General features: G+C 43.6%; 1 protein-coding gene across 1 annotated transcript in view; it reads right to left on the reverse strand.

The window, feature by feature from the left end:
* The window catches only part of LOC310775845 (venom factor-like), a gene marked incomplete at its 5' end in the record, with an annotated part of 76,425 nt that overhangs the window by 14,884 nt on the left and 48,943 nt on the right, over positions 1-12,598 (reverse strand). Inside the window, 8 exon segments of the mRNA XM_083635972.1 lie at positions 429-592; positions 5,306-5,465; positions 6,499-6,606; positions 7,323-7,485; positions 7,925-8,000; positions 9,114-9,317; positions 12,138-12,221; positions 12,370-12,430. Coding sequence (XP_083492098.1) covers positions 429-592; positions 5,306-5,465; positions 6,499-6,606; positions 7,323-7,485; positions 7,925-8,000; positions 9,114-9,317; positions 12,138-12,221; positions 12,370-12,430 — 1,020 coding nt within the window.

A 12,598-nucleotide genomic window follows, 5' to 3' on the forward strand; every position in this document is an offset into this window, starting at 1 on the left:
TCACACATTTTACTAGTTACAGTATATTATTATTATTATTTTAATAGCTCATAATTCAATAGTCAGTTGTGAATGGATTTGAATGGACTTCGGCCCCACCATGACATGACAGAATAGTCAGTGCTGAATGAGGTTTAAGGAATTATGCACTAATCCAAGCCTGGAGGACAACGGACATGAGTTAACTTCAAGAGACTGTTCTTAATATTCTGTTCCATTAACACGGCCATTTTGCTGGAGAGATAACGGATGATTGTAATAAATCAACAAGTGATTATAATCAAATGAGAGCCACAGCCAATGAGCTGTGTATATTGTAAAGCACTGTATTGGTAGTTAAATGTGTGTGACGCTGTGGGAATTCTATGAATAACAAGTTGACTGAGCTGCAGCTTCCAGCTGGGCTACCCGGCGCCCCCTGCTGGTACCTGAGTGGAACCGAAGCCTCCTCCTCTCCTCCGTTGGCTGTTCAGCCATTTGAAGGGTGCTTCAGCCTCTTGCAGCCGCCCGCTCTTTAACAGGGCCAGCAGGGCGTAGCCGGTCGCCTCCAGAGTGAACAGGTGGTTTCCTGTGTCAGGCCACTGGCTACCTCCTGGAGGGGGGAGGGGGGGGGGAGAGAGAGATGGAGAGAGAGAGAGAGAGAGAGAGAGAGAGAGAGAGAGAGAGCGAGAGAGAGAGAGAGAGATAAGTGGGTGGGAAAGGGAGGTGGTGGGAGAGGGAGAGAGGTGGGTGGGAGAGTAAGAGAGAGGGAGAGGTGGGTGGGAGAGAGAGAGAGAGGTGGGTGGGAGAGAGAGATAGACACAGAGAGAGGTAGGTGGGACAGAGATGAATGACTTCAAAACCGTCATCTAGTTTGACAGTTATTGAGAGTTGATTTGAGTTAATGAGTTATTAATTTGAGTTAGTGTGGACCAGTGATGTCACTGGTCCACACTTTAACACTCAATAACTGTCAAATTGAATGACAGACTTCAAAACCGTTTACAGTTTTCTGATATACTACTGATGTTCTAATGATACAAAGCTGGTTGAAAATGGGCAGAGTGTTCCTTTAAGAGAGTAGATAGTAGTGTAATACATATGCATCCACCTGTAGATGTTAAGAGAGTAGATAGTAGTGTAATATGTATGCATCCACCTGTAGATGTTAAGAGAGTAGATAGTAGTGTAATATGTATGCATCCACCTGTAGATGTTAAGAGAGTAGATAGTAGTGTAATATGTATGCATCCACCTGTAGACATTAAGAGAGTAGATAGTAGTGTAATATGTATGCATCCACCTGTAGATGTTAAGAGAGTAGATAGTAGTGTAATATGTATGCATCCACCTGTAGATGTTAAGAGAGTAGATAGTAGTGTAATATGTATGCATCCACCTGTAGATGTTAAAAGAGTAGATAGTAGTGTAATATGTATGCATCCACCTGTAGATGTTAAAAGAGTAGATAGTAGTGTAATATGTATGCATCCACCTGTAGATGTTAAGAGAGTAGATAGTAGTGTAATATGTATGCATCCACCTGTAGATGTTAAGAGAGTAGATAGTAGTGTAATATGTATGCATCCACCTGTAGATGTTAAAAGAGTAGATAGTAGTGTAATATGTATGTATCCACCTGTAGATGTTAAGAGAGTAGATAGTAGTGTAATACATATGTATCCACCTGTAGATGTTAAGAGAGTAGATAGTAGTGTAATACATATGTATCCACCTGTAGATGTTAAAAGAGTAGATAGTAGTGTAATATGTATGCATCCACCTGTAGATGTTAAGAGAGTAGATAGTAGTGTAATATGTATGCATCCACCTGTAGATGTTAAGAGAGTAGATAGTAGTGTAATATGTATGCATCCACCTGTAGATGTTAAGAGAGTAGATAGTAGTGTAATATGTATGCATCCACCTGTAGATGTTAAGAGAGTAGATAGTAGTGTAATACATATGTATCCACCTGTAGATGTTAAGAGAGTAGATAGTAGTGTAATATGTATGCATCCACCTGTAGATGTTAAGAGAGTAGATAGTAGTGTAATATGTATGCATCCACCTGTAGATGTTAAAAGAGTAGATAGTAGTGTAATATGTATGCATCCACCTGTAGATGTTAAAAGAGTAGATAGTAGTGTAATATGTATGCATCCACCTGTAGATGTTAAAAGAGTAGATAGTAGTGTAATATGTATGCATCCACCTGTAGATGTTAAAAGAGTAGATAGTAGTGTAATATGTATGCATCCACCTGTAGACATTAAGATAGTAGATAGTAGTGTAATATGTATGCATCCACCTGTAGACATTAACACATTGACTGCCAGCCTTTTTTCAATGCTGTAGGTAAGTTCTGCCAGGTTTTTTTTTGAGGATTCTAGGCTCATTTTACAAGAGCCAAGGATTCTTTTCTGTTAGGACTTCGTGAACACCAATCATCTAAAAATAACTAATATAATGTGTGCTTTCTCTGTCTAAAAGAGTTAGTTTGTAGAGTTAGTAGTTATGTAAGCATTAGCAGTTGAATACAGCATGGTTTCAGCGTCTGAAAATTTATTCAGAGATAAACGGCTTTTTGTGAAATTCGATAGAACAGTCACTTTAACCATTCATTTTTGGCATCAGTAAGACCTAAACAATAGTTTTGAACAGTAATTTCCTCCATAACAGCAGGAAACTCCCCTCTGCTCAACTCCTCCCTCCGTGGGCGTTCTTCTTGGCTGCAGCGCCGTGTCACATACACTTTCCTACCTGTGCAAATGCACTTTCTCATACTCTCGACCTCTCAAATAAATTTCTGAATAGAAATTAAATTACTCTAAATTAGAGCGAAAAAGAAACAAAAAAGAATGGGTTGAAAATCCCATTCTAAAAGCCTTTTATGGCTGTTTCCAATTTGGTGCTATTTTGCAAGGCAAAATTGCCTGCTGCACCACAAGCTTGTCGCCAGTCTCACTGCCCCGCTGCCGCTGTGCGTGTCTGCGTGGCCGCTCCCCGAGGAAGCCCGGCTGGACTCGCCCGCCTCCCGGAGCCCTGGCCGAGAGCTCCGATGAAGCCCCTGCGACTCTGGTCATATGTACGCTGCGTGCCTCAAAGTGTGCTCCATCCGCAATCCACCATGCAAGTTTGCAACCCCGCACCGCCAGCAATCAGCGCGAAAACGAAAGTGTTTTCGCCCCATCCATTTTCACGATAATGGCTTCCATGCTGCTGTCTTGGCTTGCTTGGCTCTCAATAGTCTGAGCACCGTCTCCACTCAGTGGGTCGGCGGAATGGATTGCACACGCCCGGCGGCTCTAACACTATAATAGGAGATGCAAAAGGGCCAGATCAACGATCCACCGTCAAAAAAAAAAAATCGATTTTTTTTGACGTGTTAACACGTCGTTGGCAGTCAACAGCTGGATATTGAAAACGTGTTAACACGTCGTTGGCAGTCAACGTGTTAAGAGAGTAGATAGTAGTGTAATATGTATGCATCCACCTGTAGATGTTAAAAGAGTAGATAGTAGTGTAATATGTATGCATCCACCTGTAGATGTTAAAAGAGTAGATAGTAGTGTAATATGTATGTAATAGTGGTGTAATACATAATGTAATAGTAGTGTAATACATATGCATCCACCTGTAGATGTTAAGAGAGTAGATAGTAGTGTAATATGTATGCATCCACCTGTAGATGTTAAGAGAGTAGATAGTAGTGTAATATGTATGTAATAGTGGTGTAATACATAATGTAATAGTAGTGTAATACATATGCATCCACCTGTAGACATTAAGATAGTAGATAGTAGTGTAATATGTATGTATCCACCTGTAGATGTTAAAAGAGTAGATAGTAGTGTAATACATATGTATCCACCTGTAGATGTTAAAAGAGTAGATAGTAGTGTAATACATATGTATCCACCTGTAGATGTTAAAAGAGTAGATAGTAGTGTAATACATATGTATCCACCTGTAGTGGACTTTTTTCAGAGGCAGATCTGCACTGGAGACAGAACTAATTTCATGGGTTGAGTCAAACCACAGTGCACAGTGGGAAGGGAGGAATGGAATGGAGATGTATGTTCTTGAATGAAATGTCCAAAACAGTATAGTAACTTTAGTCCTTGGTTGACAAAATCTTTATAGGTGATATCCTCTTCATTTCCAGAGTGAAAAGATGCAGAGTGAACAGATACAGTACCTTGAGATGCAGCTGTGAGTAAGACAGAGTGAACAGATACAGTACCTTGAGATACAGCTGAGAGTAAGACAGAGTGAACAGATACAGTACCTTGAGATACAGCTGTGAGTAAGACAGAGTGAACAGATACAGTACCTTGAGATGCAGCTGTGAGTAAGACAGAGTGAACAGATACAGCACCTTGAGATGCAGCTGTGAGTAAGATAGAGTGAACAGATACAGTACCTTGAGATGCAGCTGTGAGTAAGACAGAGTGAACAGATACAGCACCTTGAGATGCAGCTGTGAGTAAGACAGAGTGAACAGATACAGTACCTTGAGATACAGCTGAGAGTAAGACAGAGTGAACAGATACAGTACCTTGAGATACAGCTGTGAGTAAGACAGAGTGAACAGATACAGTACCTTGAGATACAGCTGTGAGTAAGACAGAGTGAACAGATACAGTACCTTGAGATGCAGCTGTGAGTAAGACAGAGTGAACAGATACAGTACCTTGAGATGCAGCTGTGAGTAAGACAGAGTGAACAGATACAGTACCTTGAGATACAGCTGAGAGTAAGACAGAGTGAACAGATACAGTACCTTGAGATACAGCTGTGAGTAAGGCAGAGTGAACAGATACAGTACCTTGAGGTGCAGCTGTGAGTAAGACAGAGTGAACAGATACAGTACCTTGAGATGCAGCTGTGAGTAAGACAGAGTGAACAGATACAGTACCTTGAGATACAGCTGTGAGTAAGACAGAGTGAACAGATACAGTACCTTGAGATACAGCTGAGAGTAAGACAGAGTGAACAGATACAGTACCTTGAGATACAGCTGTGAGTAAGGCAGAGTGAACAGATACAGTACCTTGAGATGCAGCTGAGAGTAAGACAGAGTGAACAGATGCAGTACCTTGAGATGCAGCTGAGAGTAAGACAGAGTGAACAGATACAGTACCTTGAGATACAGCTGTGAGTAAGACAGAGTGAACAGATACAGTACCTTGAGATGCAGCTGTGAGTAAGACAGAGTGAACAGATACAGTACCTTGAGATACAGCTGAGAATAAGACAGAGTGAACAGATACAGTACCTTGAGATACAGCTGAGAGTAAGACAGAGTGAAAAGATGCAGTACCTTGAGATGCAGCTGTGAGTAAGGCAGGTATCGGGTCGAACGGTGGATCTTGCCCCAGCAGAGCCAGAGCGTAGGAGGTGATGGCCACAGTGTACGGCCTCCTCAGCTGTCTCCTCAGCGACCTCAACCTCAGGTGTCTGGCGGCCTTACGGGTGGCAGCCTACAGAGAAGATGGTATACCTATTAAGGGCAGTTTAGAGTCCAGCGATGTATCATAGCCGGACGGGCATCGCTGAACGTGATGTCCTTTCCAGTATCGCTCAACGCTGATTTGGGACGCTGTCGATCATAAAAAGTATAAACACCCAGGCGATAGGAGAACGCATCGCAGAGGCGCAGAGCAGGATATTTTCACATGGATTAATGCCGGGCGGACAGATAGAGAAGCTAGCCAGTCAAGGCATAACGTTACCGTTTTGATTGCAACATTACAAAACTAGTCTATCTGCTTGCTAACATGCTGTATGATTATCCATGCTAACGATGTGTTAGCTGTTACTTACCGTCTGCGTTGAGAATGTCTGCTTTCCAGGCATTTGCCTTTTTAACAGCATCTTCATAATCTGCCCGGTCGTTAGCCCAAACGCACGGGAACCGTGTCATCTTTATTAAGTTTTCGACAAATATGTGATCTTCTTCCATTGTTAATTCAACTAGCTAACTAACTAGTGGCTTCAGAAACTGCGGTAGGAGAGAAGAAAATGGTGGTTGTCATGACAACGGAGCCAACGATGGGGTCAAAGTTGAATCCAGATGAAGTCTTGACGATGGTCATCACAAAGATGGGATATCGCCCGTCGCTGGAAGTATAAACACTTCGTCGTTATCACCAACGATGGAATGTGATCATGGTCGGTCGCAACGACCATAAATCGCTGGGCTCTAAACTGCCCTTTAATACTGCTATGATTATATGGGGCTCACCTGTTAGAGCGCATGCCACAAAGGGTTAGTCCTTCCCGCGGCCGACCCGGGTTCAAATCAGACTGTCCTATCAAATAAAGGCAACAACCCCCCCCCCCCCACCACCAAAAAAAAAGAAAAAAAAAAGAAAAAGAAAAGACTATCGATTATTTATTTATTTTTTGGTTTGCTCAGGATTCTGGTACTTTTACAGTTGCTGTCCTTTTGTCTTTTATTGTATGGTCTCTAAAGCCCTTTGTAAACATATACACATTTTGAGTGTGTGTTACCTCCAGATCAGTGTTAGTACAGTGGATCCCTGCCTCTTTGGCCTCAGCCAGCGCTATGAGGACGAAGGCTGTCAGAGTTGTCTTAGGCTCATCGCCATGGAGACCGCCCTGGTGACACACACAGGAAGAGAGGATTTCACCAAAATCAGTTCAAAAAAACATTTGTTTTTTAAATAATCAACTAACACTGTTATACAGCCGACAGTATCATCATCAATGTATCAAGTTTAATATTGTTTTATATATTCCAGGAGTTATTTCATATTGCAGTGTTTGTGTTTGTGTGTGTGTGTGTGTGTGTGTGTGTGTGTGTGTGTGTGTGTGTGTGTGTGTGTGTGTGTGTGTGTGTGTGTGTGTGTGTGTGTGTGTGTGTGTGTGTGTGTGTGTGTGTGTGTGTGAATCTACTTTCCCTCAATCTACTTACGTTAGAGACTTCCTACAATTCCCAGAATGCCCTTTGACAACCCCCCCAAGAGAATGGGCATATTCAGCTTTGGGTTTAACATATAGGTGGAGAGACTGATAGAAATAGCTGAGTCTGGTGAGAGAAAGTCCCTTGTTTAAAATACAAAATGTTATGTTGCTGCAATGCATTCTGGTTTATTGAGGCTATTGAGGGAGAATTTGGTCTCTCTGCCTCTTCTATGATGATTTATCCCTGACTGTGTCCACACACACATCCATAGTGTGAGTGAGTCAGAGTGTGTGTGTGTGTGTGTGTGTGTGTGTGTGTGTGTGTGTGTGTGTGTGTGTGTGTGTGTGTGTGTGTGTGTGTGTGTGTGTGCGTGCGCGTGCGGAAGTGTCTGTGTGTTTGTGTGTCATACAATCATGGTGGTTTCGTAGACTGGGTTGTCCTCTCTGAAGTTCCCAGAAAACATCTGTTTGCTCATCAGGTAGAGCAGAGCGTCGCACACTTGCTGCTCATCGACGTCAATGCCGACGATAGAATGAGCCATGGAGAAAACCTTCACCACGTAGGCTGTGATCCTGAGATTTAATTTCACTTTGATTAGCCTATATTTATTGGCCTTTTAAGCAGATTATCTGATTTTACAAACAAATTTTTTTTACTTCATAAAGTCGCTTTTATTACTTTTTTAAGGAGTAATGAGTAACTAATTACATTTCCAGAGTAACTTGCCCAGTAACACTGTAAGCAAGTGCAACCACCTATAGAATATCAAACTTCATCAACAGAAAACTCAAGCTCCTCCCCCACACTGTTTGATTGACAGGGAACACAACTGCAATGAACACTTAACATTAAAGACAGAGATGAAATAATAAACAGCAACAATTAATGAGCGCTTACAATTTTACAAAAAAGAGAAAAAAGAGACAAAAAATTTACAAAAAAGAGAGTAAAACTAAAATATTGCCACTTTATGAGGGTCCATCAAAATATAATGTAATGACTGTACTGTACCATGTACTAGCGCCTTGGTTCCTGTAGGGGGGGTAGGAGCCATCACTCTTACGGTACACCAGCTGCTTTTCATAACCTGGGAATACACAGCAACATGGAGCAATGTCCAGACGGCATGTAAAGAGTCAGACCTCCACACTAATACACAGCAACATGGAGCCCCGTCCACTGCTGTGCATATGTAACCGAGGTGAATCAGCGTGGATTCCTCGTGAGTCCCGAGTGGTAGCGAGTGGATTGGTTAAACTCACTCCCCAGTATAAAGGCATGTTAATCAGCTCCGCCAAGGGAGCTAGCTCTCTTGGTGTTGCGGTTAACATGCTGGACTCCCAAGCCGAAGGTCGGCGGTTCGTATCCCACCCCTGGGCAAGTACCACCTACACAACGCCGTTACACATAATCCACTCCAGGTTTTGACAACTCTCCAAGGTGCTGAAGCCCTGAAGGGGACTTTGAACTCTAAAGCTAGTTTTGCCTGTTGGGATTTGAACTCTGAACTGTACATTGTGTTTATCTTTCAGTCAGTAAAGACTTTAAACGCACATTTTGTCTCTGTCTCCTGCATCCTTGGGTCCAGCTATTACACAGCGATTACACCTTTAGCCTCTGTAAGAGACGCACCAGGCTTTTCAACTAACCATAATATAAACCCATCAGCAACATTATTAAATACAACTGCTCCCACCATCCATTCAGAAACTTTAACACCACGGGAGAAAGAACACTTCTGTCAGTAACCCGGGTTGTGATCGGGGTGGAAGGAGGGCATACACACTTGCCTTTCATTCTGGAGACCGGTGTTTGCGTACGATAAGTTAGAACTCAAACGAAAACGCTAACCTTAACCAAGTTGTTTTACCATAGGTCCCTGAACACAACCATTACGCTCTCGTGAAAAGGTGGTGTCCGGTGGCGTCGGAAAATGGAGAAAAGGGTACGCAGTGTGTTAAAAAGTCAAAGTTAAAAAGTGACGCGAAGGGTCGTGACAAAGCGGCGGAATTTGACACCCTGGGATGAGAACGTGTTGGCAGGCATCCATCTACAGTACACACCATCAATGAGCCATTGTTTCCTATCCAGCGTGTGCATCTCTCTGCCTCCAGACTCACACCTCTATCTTAGCCATGTCTCCTAACCATCCATCCATTCATCATCCATCTATCGTCTATTCCCTCCTCGTCCCCCTCACCTCTCCTGATGTATCGGAGGGCCTTTGACTTGCGCTGCACCCCCACGCTCTCCCAGTCATTGGCTCGGTCCAGATAGAGCGTGGCGATGAGCGGTAGCGTGATGCTGGCCAGGTTCTGCTCCACACAACCGCCGGGCATCCGGATCAGAGAGGCCAGAGAGTCTTCGCTGATGGAGTTCTCTATACTGTCTGCCAACACATTACCTGAGAGGACAGGAGAGGAGGAGATGAGGACAGGAGAGGAGAGAAAAACTGTATCATCAAATGGCCCAAAAAATAGGACAGGATACAAACCAACTACAAGAAAATATCAATTCAAAAATGAATAAAAATAAAAAATAAAATAAAAATAAAAATAAATGAATTTAACTGGTGGTGGTGGGGGGGAGCGGGCCCGCTATGGCCCCTTTTCCCTAGCCCCGCTCCTTTCCTGACCATGCCCCTCCCACAACCCAGATACACTTAGCCACTCCGCCTACACAACCTTCGAAACTCGACTCACAACAACAACCTTCCTATTCCTAGCTACCGCCCCTTTTCCCTAGCCACGCCCCCTTCCGTGACCCAAATCTGATCCGATCAGCTCCAACATGTAGTGGGTTCTTCCTTGGCCCATGCTACAGCTTTCAATGTTTTTGCACCAAAAACATTGGTGCCAAACTCATAAAAGTGGTCCTCATGTGTGAAGATTATCCTGCTGAACACTGGTTCGCGTTGGAATAAGCTTGCGTTAACCACAGACCTTATTTGAAGCATCGCGCCAAAAACAGTGAAGAACCCGGAAGTGTTAGCATCGATGTTTTCTGGACTCATTCCTGCGGCTCTCTATTGTACTGGGCATAGGCGTGCCACATGCCAAAGCAGGCGTTTCAGCGCTAAAATGTGGGGATAGATGGCATTATCCTATCGTCAGCAGCGCGCAATTACTTTGCGCTAGGAGCTTTGAAAAGGACATCTTACGCGCAAATACCATACAACCATAATCTCCGTGCTGTGCAGCGCAGTGCAAAGTAAAATTCCTTTTGGATATGTCATTACGCACAGCCTTGGCACGCGTGGACATCAAATTCTGCTGCTAAAATTGGGTATTAGCAGATAATTCAGTGAGGCAATCAACTATAACTCACTGAGAAACTTTTATCACATCGCAAAGAGGGAAATTAATTGAGAAAACTTTTTGGACAATGGACATAGGCTATTTATCTTCATAACCCGGAGGGTCATTGGCACAACACACGATCTGTCCTCACACAAGTGAGTACACTCTATTACGCATGGAGAGAATTACAGCATACTGCATGCCTCGCACAAACAACCATTGTGAGACGGTAATCTGATTGGTTTTGATTGACGTAATGCCCAGCATTGCCTGGCCACACCTGTGAATAATTCTGGTAGTTAAAACCGCTCAAATCCCGTTTGCGCAGGCATTTTGGGGCGCAGATGATTTTGACACGGCTCTAATTTGCGCCTGCGACACGTGCCGTGAACCTTTCCGCATCCCCGCCGAGAATTGCATCCCAAACATATTTTGGGGCTGTTTTAACTTAGAAATCAGGGAGGTCACGTCTACCAGGCAATTATATCACTTTTAAACAGTTAAATGTCTGTATAAATCATTACAATATGCTCCCGTGAGGTGGGGATGCTGCCGCCGCTGGGGTGCAAGACTCGGCATAACACCTGGACAGCGAACTGCAATCTTCCCTGCTTTAAGGCACGTGCAAACAGGGGATATCGCTTCTACGAAGATATGGCCCCTTGACATGACAATATATTACAACTCGCCTGGCCATAGAATGGGCAAGATACATCGGAAATATTACTTTGACCCATCTAAAATCATGTAACTCATGACCCGTCTCTGACCTACTTCCGGTGTCCACCTGTTGCTCTCTTCTGTTATTTCCATCATCTTTCCATCGTCTTTTGTGTTGCTGCCTTCGGCTCTGGTGAAATAAAATTGATCTCCTTGCTCAGCTTTAACATGACGGTGGTTTTCAATTGTTTTGAGAGAGAAAAAGTCCGCTACTCAGGAAGCCCTTTTATTTGTGTGTTTACGTTGGCTCCGCTAGGCCGGAGGCGGGGGTTTAGCGAAGCCGCGGTCTTGCCTGGTGAGTGGCCGGCCGGGGTGGTGGCTTCCCTTTTCCCCGTAGCGTGTAACGCTAAATAACAACAAATTGATATCCATTCTCCTGGCCGATGGTCTCATTGCCCATGTAGGTCATAGAGGCAACAGGATTTCATAACCATGTTTAAAAGTTCCGTGTATGGATTAAATTTTAACGTTATACGTTATAGCTTGGGCTACTTGGGCTATGGGCGGAGGGCAGATGTGCGGTCGCTATGACGACCAGCCGGGGCTGGTGACATAAGTCACATGATTTTAGATGGGTCAAAGTAATATTTCTGATGTATTTTTTTATTTTTTATGTACGGGACGGCATTAGCTCGGGAGGTAGAGCAGGTCGGCCAATGACTCAAGGGTTGGCGGTTCGAATCCCGCTCCCTCCCAGCTGTTGTCGTTGTGTCCTTGGGCAAGACACTTAACCCTCATTGCCTCGTATGAATGGGTATGAATGTCTATGAATGTTGGTGGTGGTCGGAGGGGCCGTAGGCGCGAAATGGCTGCCACGCTTCCGTCAGTCTTCCCCAGGGCAGCTGTGGCTACATCACCCGTAGCTTACCACCACTGGTACGAATGGTGTGAATGAGTAATGATTCCTGTGAAGCGCTTTGGGTGTCTAGAAAAGCGCTATATAAATCCAATCATTATTATTATTATTATTATTATTATTATTATTATTATTATTTATTTTGCCCATTCTATGGCCAGGCGAGTTGCAATTTGTCATGTGATGGTGTTTTGGGGTCATTAATAAATGAGATTGATTCTGTTATTTAAAAAATAATAATTGGTAGTGCTATTTTACATTGAAGTCAATGGGGCGAGGCTTGTGTTTTCCCCCTAAAATGGGGCGGGGCCTAATTGCAGATCTGATGTATGACTCTGCAGTGTCTCACCTCTGATATTGATGAGCGTTACTGGCTGGGAGTTCGGCACAACTGATTCCAGTTCCACCTTGGGATGATGAACTGTCTGTGTCCCTGCACCAGGCACAAACACAGAGGCTCTGGATGACAGTGTCAACTACTGTAAATACGTACAACTTAAGGATAAAATCCCATAAATGTGGCATGTTAATACCGTTAACAGCAGAGCACTGAAAATAACATGTCATTACAATCTTCTTACCGCCTTCTGCAGATGGGTTCAACACCAAACTCCAAACTTCAGTCTTCTGCACTCCTTCCATCTGTTTGGGTTCAGAAAATAGCTTTGCTTAGTGAAAATCAAACTAAACTAAAAAGGTTGAAACTCATTTCAACCTAAATAAGTGTCTATGATATCTTCTTAGTTAAAATTGGCTAAGTGAGCGGTGTCTGTCTGTCTGTCTGTCTGTCTGTCTGTGGGGTCCTGTCAG

Source organism: Poromitra crassiceps, assembly GCF_964638095.1.
Source record: "Poromitra crassiceps genome assembly, chromosome: 4".
NCBI classification, from domain to species: Eukaryota; Metazoa; Chordata; class Actinopteri; order Beryciformes; family Melamphaidae; genus Poromitra; species Poromitra crassiceps.